Below are 20,064 nucleotides of genomic sequence, written 5' to 3'. Positions count from 1 at the left end.
TGCTTGCAAGTAAATTGATGAGGAGATACTTTTGTGCCAAAAGATTTTGTGCATAGTGCTTTAGCGAGTGCTCCATAGATACAGTACTTCTCCTGGTCCCTTTCTTTTCACTGGAATTTTTTCAAGGCAATATACTTAAACCACTTTATTTTGAAAAATACTTCTCTTGAATCTTCTCTGATAATCTTCTCTAGACCCACAATCAGCAACAGCTTTGGGCTGTATGCACCTTCTCCTGCAGGAACCTCCTCCAAAAAGGCAAAGAGAAAACTCAGAAAATTAGGGATCTATTTGACCAGCCAAGGTGACTAATTTTTTTAATGGAAAAAACTCAAAGCAACTAGATGTATAGACCAGGAATAGCAGTGTTTATGTCTAATAGTTCACTTGTGTACCATGCCCTTGCAGAGCAGGTCTTGATTTGATCCAACTCTAGTGAGTTTTGAAGTTGCATCAAGTTCTCCACAGTCTTCTCTGGTTCTTTGGAATTTTTTTTCCAGGCTCCTGGATCTGCTCCAGCTCTCCTACTGTCACCCACTGCCATCTCCCAGATCTCTTCCTGAGCTTGCCCAGCAGTCCATTGACAGACAGGGCAATATCACTTCTGTCAGAGAAGTCTACTGACCCCATTGTTTCTAAAAGAATTGTATCTCTAGTATCTTAGAAATAAAGCTAATACCAGATGTCATGTGGAGCTTGAAGATCCTCAAGCAAATCTTACCATCATGAGAAGCTGTCTAAGGAGAACACAATTTGACTCCTAAGGAGAAAAATTTTGCTCTGTTTTTCATCTCCTCTTACCACTGGAGTGTTCAGAGAAATCATTTGGTCACTGAAGCTCCTGTAATGACAAATCCAAACTCAGACTCTGGGATGAGATCTTGTAAACCAAGTGGTTTGTTCCTTTAGAGCAGGGATGGGGAACCTTCTCGTTGCTGGGGCCTGGGAGACGGTGCAAACACCTGTACTGGTCTGCGCATTAACGGGGTCCCAGGGATGTCAGCCAGTAACTGCCCAGCCTGAGTGAACTGAAGAGCTGCATCTGGCCTTCACGCTGCAGGATCTCAGATCCTGCACTAGGAAATTCAGTAACAGAATTGTATGATGATATTATAAGAGCACCATTAATAATTTTTAATGTTGTTAAAGAAGCTAATAAGACAAAAGAGATCACATAACAGCACATTTCGTTTAATGGTGCTTTAGTATAGAAACTTGCTATGTAATTAGAGATAAAAAATAAGTAAATTAATGAGATCTTTTTATTGAAATCTTTTAATCTTGTTCGATCCACAATATAGCACACATGAACTAACAGTTACAATATCATATTAACCACATGTGTAATGGGATACAAAGGGGAAAACAATGAAGCATCCATCTATGAACATTAAGACATTTATCTGTGAAATTATGGTTATGTTGTTTTTCTTCAGTTGCTGACTACTGTTTAGTGCATTTCGGAAGCAAAGTGTAGTGATCTGTAAATATGCTATGGATATATAGTTCAGTCCTCACAATAAACAGTTGCTAGCAGAGTGAATTGTAATTCACTCAAGTTCACTAAATTTTTGTTCACTGCTTTTTGACCCAGAGAAAAGCCTTGCATTCTTCTTATACAGTACCTTAATAAATTAATCTAATAACTTAAATTTATAACACTGGTGAAACATGTAGTGCAGCTGCTATTGATTGCTAAATCTTATGGTACTGTTGAAAATTTCATATGTGTTGTTCTTCTTGGAGCTGCAATTTTTCACATCATGCAAATGGATGAGAATATCTACTGTCTTTAGCTTAAAAAGAAGGAGGTATTTTGGTTTTCTGGCCACATTAAAAATGCTGAAAAGGTACTGTCTTTTTTAAGCGGGGCTTATCATTCTCTGATCAGAAGTACAATGCTCACCAGTGAACAAAGGAGGAGCAGAGAGGAAACAAAATCTTTGTGTTTCAAGATATATAGCCAACCCCAAATTTACTTTGGCCTGGATTTGGGCTTTATCCGTGACAAGATTTTTGCTGTCTGTAGTGTGACTATTTTAAGAACAAAAATACAAGCTTTGGCATAAGGTTTTGACCAGCTACCTTATTGCTGATCACTAGAAAATGCCTCTGACATTCAAAAAGGTTGTTGAAATTGTGAATGTTTTCAGCAGGAGAGGATGCCTGTATGGAGCAGCACTAACAAGGATGGGAATTTGTATCGTCCCCGCTGGTTTTACTCATCAGCCTTTGTTAAGTGAAACGTTGTGAGCCAGGATCGGGAGGGGAGTTGGCTTTTGTACGTTCAGCTCCACAGCGCTCTGTGAAGCAAATTTTGTAATGAAAGCCTTGAAAATGTTCTTGACCTGTTGTAGGAAAGGATTACCAGGAGGCAGTTCTTCCATCTATTTTCACAGTGTAAGCTTCCTGGTAAATAGTGACCTTGAGATCTTTTGTACTGCCTGTTCTGAACGTCTTTGATAAGGGTAAAGAACTGAATGGCTTTTGATTTACAAAAAGATAATAATCACCTGATGATTTTTAAGAAGCAAATAATTAGCTTAGCCAAAGCTCGTATAGGCTGAAGGATTTATAATCTTCAGCCCAAACTACTAGCAGCAGGAGTCTTAAGGATCTATGAATTAAGGTTTCTGCCACAAAACCACCTCGAATTTGAATGAAGAAAGGAGCTCAACAAGATTGGTTTGCTTGTGGAGAAAAATGTCTGAGGAGCTGACCTCATTTTTACTGAGTGAGGGATGTAGTTATTTAAATATATCTATCAGGAGGAAATTATTGAAATGGCTACGTTAACCATTTGGTAGCAGACTCAGAAAGAGATGGCATTGTGCCTATCCTAACACCTGGGGATTTTCAGAGTTTTAGGAATCTCCCATAGGATTCTGTGGTGGCGAGCTCTCGATTTTGGTGCCACCAAAGCAACCGTGTGACGTTACCTTAAACGTGAATAGCTGACAAACAGGAGACATGTCAATGCTAGTTGTCTGGAGACAGATTGATGGGCTTTTTGTTTAACAGTTTACATAGTCATGGTGTGCTCTGTAAGAGCTCTGCCTGATCAGAGTTTGACAGCAGAGGGTCAGATGTTTCACTGACACTCCGTGCAGTTCTGCTAATCTCAGCAGGATTCGTGGGGGTATTAGTGCAGTAAGTGGTTTATTAGAAGAGATAATTAGCACAAAGCAGATAAGGATTTCATAAATAAGGAGACTTGGTCTGCATCACTGAAACCTAGTTACGTGACATGGCAAGTCCCCTTGTTGAGCCTTCTTACCTCTCGGCTCCCCGGTGCCTGGTACATCCATCAGCACACACCCAGGATGGGCAAATCCAGTTGAGGAACAGCCATTTCTGATGAGACTCACCTGGATGATACGGTAATATGAACAAAAGCACTTCAAAAAGCAACACATGCGTGCCGTTTCAGTGTCTCCTGCAATGGGAGCTAGCAGGCAGCTGGAACAGATGTGGCCAGCAGGGCAGTGAGCTGGAGAGTGAAGAGGCACTGGGGAGAAGCAAACCTCAGCTGATCTGTCAAAAGACTCCAGCTACAGTCCTTGGAATTGGCTGCAGACAGAGAAAGCTTTTTGATCTATAGTCCACCAAGAAATTGAGCTTTCCTCAGGTGGGAATTTAGACTTGCAGGTGAAAGGAGAAAATGAAGTATATGTATAGCATGAAAAATGTCAGAATCTAGGCTACATTCAAAGAAATAACAAATCATTTTGTTTGCTCATTCCAGGCTTACCTACAGATTGACAGACAAAAGCTACTTCAAATCAATACATTTTCATCAAAGCAAGTCATATTTTTAGACTCTTTCCATGTTATTAAATATGCATGAGACAGAGAGTCCAGTGCTGTTCAAATGGGAATGAGTGAGTGGTTCTGATTGCAGCAGGAGACCTATTGGACTCTATTGCCTCCCAGTACCCAGAGCCTTCCCTTGAATGGCATGTGATTTCCCTCCCATCTTCCTCAGTCTGGTCAAACTCTTGGAAATTATGGCAGCACAGTTTATCTCCTATACATTGATCCAGAAGGGGGACTTGCATTGAAGCACTGTAGAATTACATTTATACATGTAGTATTAAAGCTAATCTAGAAAACTGTTGTACTGAGTAGGTTAGCATTGTCATGACCCATGTGTCTTTGCTTACTAATGGTATTTTTTACCAGGCACTGAGATAAAATACATTCTTTTAACTCCTCTTCACAGCTTGCTTTTCTAGCCATATATCTGATAAATCTGTATTACATTAGTTTCCCACAATAGGAAATAACTTCAAAACTCTGGAGAAGGTATCAAGGAAACTGTACTTTCCAAATCACATTTTTTAAACAAAATATAATTTGTTAAGGAAAAAGACACCACTGTTTCCCTGCTTACTCAGTACACAAGCCTATCTGATCAGTAATTTGTTAATGTACTGTCAGGATATCCTCAGATATGAGTATTGCCATTTATTAACCACAGACCCCCAGGTGAGGATTTGAAGCAAGGCACTCTTCCAGTACAGAGGAAACAATCCTGCAGCACAGTCTCCCTCCCCATGTTTCCAGTACCATGGGTACCTAGGGTTCATCTTGTAACTATCTAGCAAGCTTATGATACCATAGTTGTCTCACGGTGCAGGCTAGCCTTCAGCCAGCTTGTCCTTTGCTACCGATGATGAAATCCAGTGCATTTGGAAGAGTTAGTCAATTCTTCTAAGAATTTGTTGACTTTCATGGCAATGGTCTTCTTGACAGCGTATTTGTGATTACAAAATTCTTTCCTGAAATGGCAAATGTGGGAGATATCCTATTATCTACATTTTGATTTATTGCAAGTGTGGTGTGAAGGATTTGAGATATTTTGATGGCTCTCAGTGATATGTGGCCAAGTTTGTTGGCTGCACATAGGATGGGGACTCTCAGAAGTATTCATACACCCACATAATTGCCAGAACTTCTTTTTCTAATTGTTGTACCTTTTCACTGGACAAGATGTGGTATGTATGATGCAGGTCTCACCATGCCATTATCATACTGTTGACATGGCATGGCTCTCAGCCCAAGTTTGCTCAGGTTCAAGATGATCAGCCTCAATAAAACAAAAGATCATCCTGATTTCAGTGAATATCTTCTGGAGTTCACATCTATTCTATGCTGAGGTCTTGAGAAATCATTTGGGAAGTAGGTAATGACTAATTTGGAAACTCAGCTGGGATGTGGTTTAGAAAGCTGTTCAATTCTCTCTCTCAGTTGGGTGTTATCCTTTCCAGCTGAGAGCCAGTAACTAGTGGTATGGGTGCATCTGAATATGAAATTGTGAGGTCTTGGGCCTTAAGTGTTGATGTTCTTTCTTCAGTCATCTTTTCGGATGTGGAAATAAAACCTGCACTTGGTGTTCATTTGTGTGCCTGTGTGTCAAGTATGAAGTGTAGGTTCTCTTTTGTATTGACATGGTGCCATACGTGTGCCATCGGTGCGTTTTCACTGGTTTTAGTAGAATCCCATCAGTTTACAAACTCAAAGTAACTAGTGGCATGTTTGCTGTTACTCCAGAAAAAGCAGCTAAGACATAATCCCTGCACCACAGGAGGGCAATATACTTCATAAGAGCTTGACCCGTTATCTTTCTGATGTAGCTTTCATATCACAATAAAAATCATCAGTCTGGAACAGAACAGTTTGACAGGATGACTCAGTAGAGCCACAAAATGACAGATGCTAGAAATAAAAAATAAACAAACCGTGCCAGGTCATTGCTGTCAAAGCAGGATCCTTCACCTGTTGTTTCTGCCACTTACGCAGTCAGCGGATAGTTTGGGGGCCATGTTTTCTGTTGACAGGACAGATTATTGATATGACATGAAAAATTAGTATGGTTTTATTTATTTTCTAAGATTACACATTACATCTCAGGATGTAACTTCTACAGCAGCAGCCACACGCTTTGCTTGTGAACCAGCAGGCTCTGTCCCTCTGCTTCAGATCCACTTGCAGCATCGCTTCTCTTCCCAGCTGCTAGGCTTCCCTTGACTCTCAGTTTGCAACCCTCCCCTCATCCATTTATATGGAGCCAGGACCCCTCAAAAAACCCCTCAGACCATATACCTTAATTCTCCCCAGACTTGGCAGTGCAGCCAGCAGACTTGGGAGTTACCTGCAGTGGTCTCCAGGCAGTTCATTCAGCCTGAACATTGCCTTCTGTTTACTCTGTAAAAAGGATGGCTATTGCGTATCAGCTTTAATGCTGCCTGTACCTGTCTGCAGGCCAAAGCTTTGCTTGAAGGCAGCTGTGTCTTACAGCAAAGCAGGTAGAGCACATTGCAGTTCTGTCTGATCTGCCTGTAAACAGAGCTGATGACATGTCACTGAAAATGATGGTTTGATTATCCAACAACAGCACATAAAAGTGGATTGCATATGCTGAGAGAAGATTGCTTAGCTGGGAGAAGAGCTAGAAGATGCTGAGGAAGATGATTACGTTTCCTCTTCTACCTTAGATCAGAGCCCATATGTTTCGAACAGTGCCCTAAGCTTCTACCAGGTCACTGCCTGGCACTACCAGGCATTTTGGGGTTACACAGGACAGGAGGAGGAGTCTTTCCAGTTGGCATTGCCTTATTTGATACTCATAATTAAATATTAATTTGCTCAGGGATTTGAATCCAGAGCTACATCTATATTCATAAATTAAGTAGCATCAGAGAACATTCCTGGGCGCTGGAACTCCATCACCTGTCCTGCTGAATTGTTCTAGTGGTCCCTGGCCTGCCCTTGGCCCATGCTAACCTGAATGCTCCCAAGTCATTTCCCAGCGTGGTACAGGAGCTGGCACAGGCCATTGCAGCGGGCAGTTTGCATGCGGACGCCCTGTGTTGGAGGGTAAATACTATGGATGCTGTCTGTTCTGTGCCAGTTGGCATCAGTGCCAGGGATAACCCTGGCCATATTTAATTTCCTAGTATAGTTGCAGCCCATCAGGTCCACTTCTTACCTCCCTGTGAGAAATCTCTCTCATCTGTTCAATAGGTATTTCAACCCAATGTATAGATATAGAACAGTGTGAAAAAGGGGGACTGAGCATTGTCTACCCAGAAGTCAGGGCAGGGATTTGAATCGAGAACTCCCCAATTTTCTGATGGAGGGTACCAGTCATCAGACAATACATGTTTGCAGAGGCAATTTGGTCTCATATTGCAGTGATTCAGTTTCTTTATGGTGAACTTTGGTAGTATATAAGTCAGAGGTATAGCAAGGAGAATGACCCTCCAGCCTGGTGAGCAGGCATGCTCTTGGGAGGGGAAACTCCTGGGCACTTGTCTCTGCTTTGATACATGTTCAATAATACATAGGATATGAGAGGAGAAGGAGCACGTCTGCTAGTGTTGAGGTGGTGAGCAATGTAGGTTTGGATTCACACTGCGGCAGGAAGATGAGAGAATTGCAACTCTGGAGCTCATGTTCTGGTTGAGTCCTTTTATGCCACAGCCTCTGGAAAGGAGATTTTTAACACTACACATCTTACCCAGCTTTCCTTACAGCTTCTCAGAAAAAGGATTTTTGAAAAAAAGGTGTAAAGGTTGGGTTACATGTAGGCCTATATGTTCAAGGTAAAAGTGGTGGTGGTGGTGGACACTTATTCTTGTGAAAAAGATGAGAAAAAAAGAAATGTGGTTTGATCCAAATTGGAGGGGGTTTGACTGCTATACTGCAAAATGTTATTTGTTTCACTGTGCTTAGATCAATAATGTAATAGCAGCCCACCCCTCTCCCTGGGAAAGCTGTCCCACAGTCAGCAGTTAACGAGCTAGTACTGGGAAAAATGCAATGGGGCCTGCCTTGTTACGTCCAGAAAGGGCTCACATGTTGGCTTTAAGTAGAATCACCGAGAATTGACTTTGGAGAGCCAAAATACAAAGAAAAGAAAAGTTTCTAGTAGTTCTCAGCTGGTTTGTACGATTTCTGCAATTCTTAAAGCTTCAAAAAAATGTGTGATATTTTTCTCAAATGGCAAACTATATCTGTGGAAAGATGGTGTTTTCCAGTGCATTACAAAAAGAATACCTTTTCCTTCCCTTCAAAGAAGCTAAGTATTGATCTGCATTCACAACAGGGAGGAGGAAATCCTTCGCTTATATTTTTTTAGTGTTCTAAAAACGAGGATTTAACGGTGCTGCCCTGGAACAGGAGTGGTGCAGCTGAGCAGCGCGGGGGGAGTCTCCTGCCCTGCCGCTGTGCAGTTGTCTGTCCTGCCTGAAGTCTTTGGGAAGCTGCTTCCAACATAAAACACTTAGCATCTGTAAAGGGAGAGCAGAACATCTATCAAACATGGAAAGATCAAAAACTGCGACTCCCTGCGGAGTAACTGTTGGGAGGGAAACAGCTGAATAATGTTGAACATATTCAGATCTCTGACTTCACCTAACGCACACTGTGAAGGCTGTGTTTGTAGTCAAACGATGATTCATTTTTATGGATGTGGAAAAGCTTTTGTGCTTCTGCCTTAAAAGTCACTGCTCTGTTATTCGTTTGAGAGGCAGCGCCAGTTGCTTCTGTCTTCTCTTAGACAAATGTAAGCATAAATATTGATCTGGAGTGTGATTTTTTTGCTGAAAAAGTGGAACTGGCCATGGAAAGGCTTGGGAGGTGGCTTGGTGCTTGGTACACTGAAAAGACTTGAGACCTGACAAGGGTGCTTAAAAACACAACTTTCTGAAAAAATTCCAGTTCCCTAAACCCCAGTGATAATTTGTCCCTTCATGGATGTCAAGAGTATTCATTGGACATGCTCATGCTCAGGAATCAAGAACCACCATGGTTTTTCAGGACAAAATCACTGAAACAGCTCACCTTTTCACTTTGAAAGGCTCCCCACCCCAATCTCTAAAAAAGCCTTTAAACTTCAGCCCATCCGCTTCTAAAGGTTTGGGTACATGAAAACTTCAGTGATAGCCCCTCCTCACTGCCCAGCCTTAGTAACTTGGCAGGGTCAAGGCAGGAGCGCTGCAATGGCAGCAGCAGCCCCTGCAGCCTCCTTTTCTCATAGGAAAACAGGAGGAGGTTAGATGCTTCTGTCAGATCCCGTGCTGCAGGCAACAAAGGAGATACTCCGTGCTACGTGAAGAGTCAAACTACTCCCTCTTCCTGAGCCAATTTCCTCAAATTTTGGTTGCCCTCATGCTCCCAGCAGGATCTTCTGCTGCTTTAGCAGGTGGTGATGGGTAGAAAATGCAGATGATATTTCCTTGGACAGTTCTTGTCGGGAGTAAACCTATCCTAATAGTAAGTGCAAATATTTTTAAAGTGAGTGCTACTTGTTCAATAGCTGTTACATGGTATATGTGCCTGACATATGATGTGGCTTTTCTTATGATGGTTCTGTCCCAGCTTGAAAAACATGTTGTTGCCTCTAAACAAGTCAGAAAACACTTAATTAGCAAAGTGCCTTCCACAGTTACTTCTACGAGGAGTAAGGTATTGTCTCAGAAGCATCAAACTCAATGGGAAAAATATCCAGGAAGCGCTAATTTTTTCTCTGGAAATAGTATGATTGGAGATGAGCAGACAGACAGCATCAAAATGAAATGAAATGTCACACACGTGGTTGCTATTTTATGGAGCTGACCTTCCCTTTTCCAAAGACAGAAGTCTTCCACGGGGAGCTGGAAAGTATAAAACAGCTTGACAACACAGCATGTGAATGCATGTCTCTAACATAAGCACAGCTAATATTTTCTATTATTGCTGTGTAGCACTCTCTGGGCAGCAATCAGTTCCATTTAAATATGATGAATATGAAAGTAATAATATTTCAAATTTCACTCTTGTACATACTGTCAGGGGAAAGAATGTTGATAATTTTTTTCAATAATCTGATAGTGAAATAAAATGAAAGTCTAATTCCTGTGACACAGCTAGTGCTCTTTTTAATTCTGCACTGTCTGAATTTTTCAGGGTTTTGAAGGTATTCCTGTCCCGAACTGCTCAGCGTATTCCATACATGACAGGTGGGCGAGTGATGAGGATGCTGGCTGTTATTCTCCTGATAGTCTTTTGGTTTCTCGTTGGCTGGACTTCTGCAATAACCCAAAATTTGGAGAGAAACATTCCACTCATTGGCCAAGGGCAAACATCTGACCACCTGATCTTCAATATGTGCCTCATAGACCGCTGGGATTACATGATGGCTGTTGGTATGTTCATTTTCTAGCTTATCTCTTATTTCTAAAATAAAGCTTGGTTGCCTCTTCATTTTTCTTCTTTTAGAATATCTTAAAGTTTTGTCAGACTGCGTAACATCACGTGAGAAGCTTCTAGGGGAATGCAATATTGGCATATATGTTTTTTAAATGGGCTGAGAAGTAAAACATTTAAAATATACTGAAACTTTTATGACTTTCAAAGGTTTGTAACTTGGATTGTCATAACAAAGTGATGGGTGCTCAAGAAATTTCGTCTTTGAAGGCAGAAGGTACCGTGCTCTTCTACACTATTAAAGTGAGAAATTGTGGCTAGAATAACAGAAGCTTTTTGCTTCTACGCCACAGAACTGGGCAGAGCTCTTGTGTGTGAGGAGGGAAAGAACTTGCAAGATCACTCTTTCGTCACCTTACAGAAATTAGAATCAAAGTAATGGGAATAGGAAATGCACATCAAACGTCCCAACTTAAGGTATTTGTTAGATGTGCTCTCAATGCATGGGATAAGCAGGAGTTAAAAATGACACCCTGCAGAACTCATGTCGAGGAGAAAAATGAGACAGCTTTGTTTCCTTTATTTTATAACAAACAGTGGATTCCCCATGCCAGGGTTCAGTTATACAGTATAATGTGCTTCCTCCCGACGGCTGGACAGCTTCAGTGCTTCTGCACTTCGAGCCGTTGTTTCTCGTACAGCCCAGGTGTGCCACCCACTATCTCAAATACCTCCAATATCTCAAATAGTGTTTTGAAAGCTGAAATAAATTCTTACCTTTCTGCCCTTTCCCTGCTTCCCCCATGGACATCCCACTGACAGAGCTCTGACATGAGAGTGCAGACGAGATGGATAGAAGCAGCCTGGGGGTATGAGGAGTGTTTTCTCTGAGAGTGGTGTACAGAAAGCCAGCGCATAGCAATGCACAGCAGTTTTAAAGCGCAAAACACTGCTGCCAGCTTCACCAAGGGTTTTCCGTGGCTCTAAGGTGCCCCTGTGCTCTGCTCTTCTCTCCTTCGTGTAAGATCTCAGAGGCAGTCAGGCACACTGGTACCCCGTGTGTCAACGTGCTCGCTGGTAAACCGCACGGAGAGGAGTATGAAGGAGTACGTTTTGAAATGTGTCTCTATTTGAGCCCTTTTGGAGGGGTGTACTGATAAAATACAATATACTTTGCAGTAATGGAATAGTACTATGGCCAGAAATGTTGTAAAATTAATAACAAAAGATAATTAAATGTAGAACACTTGATGATGTCATCTGCACTAATCCATTTTGCATCAAAATTTTACTGCATTTCGCAGCCAGTAATAGTGTAGTTTATTAAAACTTTGGTAGTGGTGGTTGTTGCATAATGGCAAACAAATGTTTCTGTTCTTTGGATTTTATAGCTATGGTACTGAAGTGATTAACAACTCGGATCTTAATACCTAATTATGATCAGTAGTCCCTTTTTGGTAAGAAATTACGTAAGTTGCTGTTCGCCTAGTGCTGGAAAAAACAGGGATCATTTTTTAAGGTATATTTACATTTAGAGGGGTTTTTAATGTTTTTCAAAGTACTACTCAAGGGCAGTAGAGGCAAAGCCAGCTCTCAAGCCTGAACAAAATTGGGCAGAATTTCTTATGTTCCGTCATTTTGCCTTCTTACCCAAACTACCTTATAAGAAGAGTTATGTTTGTGCAAGTCTTCAGTAAGCTATGCAGCCACACTAGTGGTACCAGGAGATGTATGCCTACAAGTCTATACTAACATGTGTGTGTCTATATATATATGGACACACACTTATATATATGTGTGTGTATGTGTGTATATGCACTTCAAGATTTTTATTGTTAATAGCCGTCTGAAAAGCTTACAGCCAGTAGGAACTAGTTCCAAAATTAGATACTTTGTCTCAGACATATGCCAGGAGAAATACCCATAATGCAGAAAGCCTTTTATTCCTATAATTGACTGGGAGCAGCCTTGCAAAAGATTCTGTGTGATAAATTAATTGACAGATTATGATATTTGATTTAAAATGCTAAAATAAAAATGCTGGATGCTAATTTATGAAAGGCTTGTTATTTCATTTAATTTAGCCAGGCACAGTATTTTATATAAAACTAGTGAGTGTTCTGGAATATATTCCGTCACCTGTAGCCCTTGCTGGAATACCTCCCTGTTTCATTTGGCTGTCAATGCTTTACTGAAAGGTGGAGAGGGAATTTTCAAGGTCGCAGATTAGTGAAGTGAGAATTAACAAGGCTCTGTTAGAAAGTTGTAATGAGATGAATCCTTTATGCTACCAGAGATTATTGGAGTTAGGATTTATGAAGCATTTTCCATACTAATCACACTACTTAGGCTCTCTCTCCAGAGACTTTTATTGCAGTGGATGTTTTATATTTACATTTCCATTAAGTTTAAGAGGATGTTCTCTGTGAGAGAAGTAGGGACTTAGACACAAAGGTTGTCACCGTTTCTAGCATTGCCTCTGTACTCTGTGATATGCTGATGAGAAAAATTAGCATTCAGTAAGTCTTATTTTATCTACATAACGTAATGTAAGTTAGTATGCATTTTGCTTCAGGTTGGATACTTGTGGGTAGCTTATTTGTCACTTGCCTAGATTCTTTTATTTCCTTTGTGTTCGTTTCTGCATCACTTTCAAGGCTGGGGCATCTGTCTCATTGACAAGCCATGGCATGGTTGACAATCTGAGATTTTAGAGAAAGACCTGAGGGCTTGAAAATGCTCACCCACAAAGCCTTTTTCCTATGGCTTGAATATATTCTATACCTCTACCTGTCACAGGCAGATTCCAAGTTAGAAAAAAACCCAAGCAATAAACTTCTGGTACCTAAGGGCTCGCAGTGTCACAAATCAAACTATTATTCTTTATCCTGAGGGAAAAATCCTATAAGTGAAACAGATAATAGCACAGGATTTAAAAGAACTTCCCATAAACTGGAAAAAAAAGCAAAATAAGAAGTTTAATGAACAAAGCCCCAGGCAGGAGAGAAAGGCAGGCAGAGAGATAAACATGCATGCACAAACACAAATAAAAAGCAGAGGTGAAGTCTTGGCAGGTGGATGTTCCTGACTTCAGCAGGGCAGGGTTTCACCCAGCATGGATAGGGTTTGAACTGTAGTTTTTAAAAATCCCCCCATGTATTCTGTGTGCATTTTTCAATGGTTTGGTTAGACCAGAAGCAAATGGCAAGTATTAACTAAGTGCAGGGAGGTTTTTTTCCCCAGCACCTGCTTGGTTCCCAGCTGGCAGGAGCTGGGCTGCTCCCGTGCAGCTGGCCTGAGCTGCTGCCATAGCCCACTAATCGGTGGGTCATGCTTTGGGTCCTGGGCATCAAGAGGATTTCAAACACGAGGCTGCGTCATGATTACTGCATGCCCGCAGCCAGGAAAAGGAACAAAGTAAGTATTTCAGGCTGTTCCCACAAGAACCCCCTCCCACTGTTAATTTGTTGAGATTTAATGTATATAATCTTTGCATCTAAAGAGGGTATGACTTGTCAGGACAGGCTCTGACAGATTGGGCGTTAAGACTGCCGGTACAGTTTTGAGCTAGGGCATTGTAATACAGCTTTACGAGGCCCTTTATTAAATTTTCTACAGGCCCTCTGCTGCGTTCAGCGAATGAGTAATTATTATTTCTTTTTGTTATCCCCATTTGATGTGGCCCTGTGCCATATTCGGGGTGTGTTGTTCAGAGCATACAATGAATAAAGAACTGTTTGTTTCCAAATGGGCATTTTTAAGCCATGTTCTCCTTAGCATCGTTGTACAAAGATTAAATCCAAAATTGTCAACAGTAGCTGTGGTTGTCTGTCTTGAGACATCTAGGGACTGGTTTTTCAGAGTACTGTTTATAGCCGCCTCTGTGTGGAAAGCACAGCCAGGAGGCACTTGTTAGAATTCAGCACTGATGAAGATCTGGCTTCAGTTCTCACATTTAGATACTCAGAAAATGTGTGATGTAAAAATAGTGATCACTTGTGAAAAGCTTACTCTAAGTGATAAGACCAGGGCTGTATGAAATGTTTGCAGCAGAAATAGGAAGAGAATCCTGTTTCACAAAGGAGCCTTCAGCTCTGTCCCTTCCCTGCTTGTAACCCACTCCTCCTGCTACCATGTACTCCTCTTTCACAGTCCACATCAACAACACTGTGTGCGGATTACGTCCCTCATCTCTCGGATATGGTAAATCTGGAAAAGGGATGGGGAAGAGCAACCAAGATGATGAGTGGTGCTGGAACCCCCGGGCTGAGCAGTTTGGGTTGCATTCCCCCTGCAGTAATGTTGCTTTTTCGTGGTATCTGTTACATCACAGTTGAAATCCCATAGCCTTTATTTAGGCACAACTTCTACAAAATATTTCAGCTAAGGAAACCATATTTGGGTTGCCTTAGCCACATGTTTATGTATTGGTAAATGCCATATTCAGATGCTTCTGCAAGCCACGCACGGGAGGAGGTGGCTTTGGGAGAGGCTGGAAGATGCTCTGACTTCCTCTTGTCTTTGCACCACCCTTTTTGGAATCCACTTCTCGTAGTGCTCCAAGTCTTTCCAGCCCTTCAGGTACTTTGGATACCATTGACATTTGTTTGCATCCTCTTTGAGAACTGAGAGAAGAGGTCCCACACTCAGCTTGCTTTCAGCTGCTGGTGGTTAAGATCTTTCTGATCCTGCTCTCCCTCTTTCATCCACGCACAAGTGAAGAGGATGATGGGGCACATGGAGACAGAAGAGTGGCCAGCTGGCTTTAATAACAACAGTAGGCTATGGAAGGAGAGAGGTGGGACAGCACATCTGTGTAAAGGAGTAAAATGCATGAGTATAAGGGCTAAGAGAATTGCAGAAATTAGGGGAGTTCCTGGAGATTGTAGACCTGAGCGCTGGCATATGTTTCGTGCAGTGATACTCCTAGGCATGTTGCTCACACTCAAGTCAGTGGATGTGTCTCCATAGACAGCAAAAGCCACCTCTAGGTCACCCTCAAGCCATGGGGCCCGCAGACCGTGCGTCAGTGTGTCCCTTGCATTACTTCGAGTGGACCTTCAAGGCCCATGGACACCTGCCCTTCTTCCAGCCTTGCACAGCCACAGGCCATGGAAGTTCTGGTAGAAAAAGAAAGTCAGGATTTGGTACCATTGGTTCTTACTCCACACATAGGTTTCTGTATTGCTGTGCCTAGCTAATTAAAATGATGCTGACATATGGTGAGAGAGACAGATAAACCTCTGGTAATTGATAATTTTCTAGGAATAACTTGGCACTAAAGACTTATACATGGAATCACAGTTCATTGAAATATATGAAAATCCTTTCAGTTGAAGAAAAATGCTTCTCCTATGACATGGTGCAACTCTCCAGGTGAGAGATTGGACACAGTGAGGCAGAAAGAGACTGCACTGGCGGGCAACACAGGAGCAATCGAGGACACAATGTTTTTCCTATTTTAAAATGGTGCGTGCTCGACTCCAGCCGGCATCCTGAGTGAATGAATGGATGTTAGAGCCGTGCTTCCAGATCCATAGCTCACTGCATTTCAATAAAGGGGATTTAAAATGTAGACATTAGTCTGATGAAATGAAGTGTGATGGAGAAGTAGGTGAGTTGTTGTAGCTGCGTTATGGATGTAAGTAGAGTTGTAATCAGTAATTTGTGTCCAAAACCCGAGGAAAAAATGGTGTAACTGTTGGAACAGTACTGTTTTGCCAACAGTGCAAAGTTCAGAATACCAAATGAACTTAGTCAAGTCGCAGCTGTAATGGGCTCTCCCTTATTAGTGTAAGGAAAGGATGCGGAGCATGTCACCATCTCTGGAGAGCAGTGGCCTGTTCTTGGCCTATGACAGTGCTTTTTAAGCAAGTGAGTGTGGTCAGACATAGAACATCATACAGTCATGAAAATGGGCTTTAATCCTTCAGGGGTGTCTTCTTTTTGCAGGTAGATTTTGGACAGCAGAGTGCAAGTGAGCATGGGGATGGGTATCCTGGCTCCAGGGAGCTCCTTTCAGCAGCTCTAGCCCACAGCCATCTCCACCGAGAGGCCGGCCTGAAGAAGCACAAGAGAAAGGCATTTCTGGCAGGGTAGGAGGGCTGGGAAGCAACCAGGATAGCCTGAAATAACTCACTTTCCTTTCCCGACCATGGCGGGAAGGAAACTCACAGTTTAGAATTTAAGCTCTTCACAACTATGGGTAAATTTATTTCCGCTGTCATCTTGCAGTGACAGGGTGGCATCATCCCCATGTTACACAGCCAGAGCTGAGGCACAATAAGATTAGGGTTATATGGTCCATTTAATCTAGGTACCCATTTTGCAATGCCTTTGGCTCAGTTACAGAGCTTAGTCAAATCTATATATAACATTATGTATGGTCTCACTGGCTACAAATACAGCCCCGTGTGCTTAGTTCTGCTGCAAATGGCAGCAAAAATGCCTAGGTTGGCACCCATATAGCAAGAGAAGTGCTCTCTCTGATCATCTCTGCAAAGCTTGGCTTGAGTGGGGACTTTTTTCGTATGCACAGGAGCCTGAGGTACAGACAAAGTTAGAATTCAGTTGTGCATGTGCACAAGACCACTTTTTTTCCCCTGCAGTCTTCCCTCATTCACTAGACATCTAAATGTCATTTGCAACAAATTACAGAGCTTTCTTCATTAGCCAGCCTTGATTTATCTCTGGAATTGCTCTGCCACATGCATTAAATGAGTCTGGTCTCTTAAGAAATGATATCGTTAAGTGAAGATTATATATGCGAAAGACGGCAAGTTAAGGCTGCATATGTGGTATTTTTATTTTAGTGCTGTCCAATTTTTAGAGACAGCAAAGCTGTAGAAGTAAGGATGAAGTACTTTCCTAAGGCCTCTAAGAAGAGTTGGTGTGTAAGCCACATTCAAAAATCCAGCTTCACATTTCTTGATTTTCCATGTTTCCTTATATGATCTTTGCTTTTCTGAATCCGTTTTTTCTTACCTCTCCTGAAGTCATGCCCTTACTGCCTTGACTCCATTTGTCATCTGTGGGTGTTCTCTTCCCGAACCCACTCAAGTGTAAGGAAGGAGGCTCTCAATGATTTTTCCAAATCTTGAAAGAGAGGGAAGTGACTTTGATCACTGCTTTCAGTTCATCATATCTTGCTCTGCAGTTCTGTGCAGTCAGGCGAAGTGCAGACATCTGCAGAGCAGGCAATGAGAGAGGATATGGATTAACGCAGGAATTTACTTGTGCTGGGGGCTGGACAGGCAGGAGCGGGTCCGTCTGCGTTCGCTGTGCTGTGCAAGGCATGACACAACTCGGCTGATGGACACTGAAGGAAAATGTGACAGAGACTCCCTCTGGACATGGCTTTGCCTTGTACTGGCTTTAAATATGAAAGAGTAATTTGCACCACAGACAACTGCATGTTTAGGAAAACCTAGTAAATATATCAACCCCGATCTTCTGAGGAAGTTTGATTAAGTCAGTCCCAACCCTGAGTCTGTCCTTTTCTATAGAGCAGATACATATCACATACTGCGAACATATATCGTTGTCCCTCGTTGTCAGAAGATGCAGAATATGAGCAGTGGCCTAAACAAATCCCGAGTGTCTTAGTCTTAGTTGTAACAGGCCAGTGGCGTCGGGCATGAGTCTCGTCCAGTGTATTGGATGACTAATCTAAGTGTTCCAAAATTCTCCATTTTCTAAAAACATGATGGGCATTGCAAACAAAATGAAAGATCATGGTTTTTAAACACCAAAGAATATAACTAAGCAGGTTGATTAGACAGATAAAAGGTTATGTGGATAAGGAATAGGTAGTGACTAGGAAGAGATATATTTGAAGATTAATTTATTTGTGCACGTGACATATTGAGGCCACATTACATTTTCATCTCCTACCTTCCATTCATGTCTACATCCATTTGGGCCTTTAAAGCAATTGTGCCTTTTCTTACTCTCTTATCTATCAGTGATTTACACCCAAAATCTGAATGCCTGGTTTGGACAACTATAGAGTAGCTACTGCAAGTTTTTTTCAGAGCTCTTTTACGCTTTATTTTTTTGACTTCACATTTTCTGTCCAGATAGCTGTTGACAGCTCTCCCTCCTAGGAATTTCCATCATTTTTCAGAAGGGGAAAAGAAGGTATTTCTTGTTCTTGTGCTTAATATGTAAAATGGACTAATTTATGAGCCTTATGATAAATCATAGTTAAAGGAGCAAGGTCATGTGTTTTGAGCTTTGAGTTTGGTCTTGGCAGGTTTGCAATACGCTAAGATATTCCTTTAGTGGTCAGGATGTCACTCTTCTACACCAGGCTTGTAGTGGAAAATTATTCAGCAAGCCAAATAGAAATTTCATATCACGTCTCACAGATTTTAATAATTAAAGATATTTGGTGCAAAACAGTCACTAGTGTGCCATAGACAGAACTAATAACACCTCAGAGATGAGTGGTACATAAGAACCTTGCTGCATGGTGGCCAGGTGTGCTCCATTATCTATCTATCTATCTATCTATCTATCTATCTATCTATCTATCTATTTGAAGTTAGTTATATCTGTGTTTTTCATCAGTGTAATAAATACATTAATATGTCACCTTATTTTATATTGAGAAACCAAAAAGGCCATAAGAAAAACAATACAGCAAAATTTTATAACACCTTCAGATTTTTGTTACAAATTGCAATAATAGTCTGTAGCTAATTATATGAACTTGATTTCCCCCCTCAAGCACAGCTTCTACATGATACATTTAAGCTGTGTAATTAGTGGTTTAGATAATAAATTGGTTTTCTGTCAGTCTGTTCTGTTTCTTATTGCTAATGAAATTATTGTAACGTTGGGCTTAGCAAGTATAGGAACTCTGTTATTTTACCTTGTGTTTTAAAAGCTATTCCCTATTTGTGTTGCATACCAGATGTCACACTAATTATTATCTGCAGACAGCAATGCCAGCTCTGCTCTAAATGCAAAGCTTTTATAAAAGCATTATGCATTAAACGGTGCAAACTACTGTTATGCTCCAGTATATTAATACTTTGAAATTTCCTCTTGTTGTCTTAGGAACTCCTTGTAACTATGATTGAGAAATGGAAAACTGAAATTTTCAGAATTAATCAGATCTGGAGATCAAATGCTACCTTCATTCCTACTTAGCCCAGCTGATTGAAATTGGTTTTTAGTATGGAGGTGTGGCTTTTTCACTTTCATTTGATCTCTGTGATACCTATATACAAATCTGTATACAAAAAAAAAATTAATTCTTGTGACTCTTCAAACTTAAAGCAGATTTTTTTTTTCTTCTAGAAATAAGCAAAATTTGGCCCACACTCTTTAGTTTAAGTAGGAATGCCTTCAGCACATGGAGTTTTATACATGTATTTTCGTCCCTTTAATAGCCAAACTTTTTCAAACTCTCAGCCTCTGTTAGCACTTGTAACTGATCTTTTCAATCAGGAAGAGACTTGGGGCTCTTCTCACTTCAGTTGAGGAAGAGAAAGAAGAACGGACCACGGGTAGTTTTGTGGAGTATGCTTATTATTTCACAGTTAGCTCATCTATTCAGTTCTGCTTCTAATGTTGAGGTTTTTACTGCAGGGGTACTTCGGATGAAAGGCAAAATGAGAGGAAATAGACTCTCTGGCATGTTCTGGGGAATACCTGCTGAACCGTATTAATAAGAAGAGTTTCCATAGAAAGTGGGACAGTAAGATCCAGTGATTTGGTTTTAGCAACCTAATTCTAACCATTTTCTCCTTTTCAATTTCTTCTAAATCAATATGAAGCAATTAAAGCAATAAATTTCAGTGCTTTGAAGAGCAATACATTTCAGTGCCATGATTCCGCATATGTGAGGCAAGTGTATTTAAAGAG

The 20,064-nt window shown here is 41.2% G+C and overlaps 1 protein-coding gene across 3 annotated transcripts in view; it reads left to right on the top strand.

The window, feature by feature from the left end:
* Positions 1–20,064, top strand: part of GPR158 (G protein-coupled receptor 158) — a 212,465-nt gene that overhangs the window by 176,774 nt on the left and 15,627 nt on the right. For 2 of the 3 annotated variants that reach the window (XM_075492632.1, XM_075492631.1), the window contains exon 7: positions 9,952–10,190. The exons of the other annotated variant lie outside the window; for it this stretch is intronic. In XM_075492632.1, coding sequence (XP_075348747.1) covers positions 9,952–10,190 — 239 coding nt within the window. The remainder of the gene's footprint in view (positions 1–9,951; positions 10,191–20,064) is intronic. 3 annotated transcript variants of the gene reach the window in all.

This window comes from Mycteria americana, chromosome 2 (assembly GCF_035582795.1).
Source record: "Mycteria americana isolate JAX WOST 10 ecotype Jacksonville Zoo and Gardens chromosome 2, USCA_MyAme_1.0, whole genome shotgun sequence".
NCBI lineage: Eukaryota > Metazoa > Chordata > Aves > Ciconiiformes > Ciconiidae > Mycteria > Mycteria americana.
The sequence above is the reverse complement of the archived record's forward strand: the minus strand, read 5'-3'. Positions and strand labels throughout refer to the sequence as shown.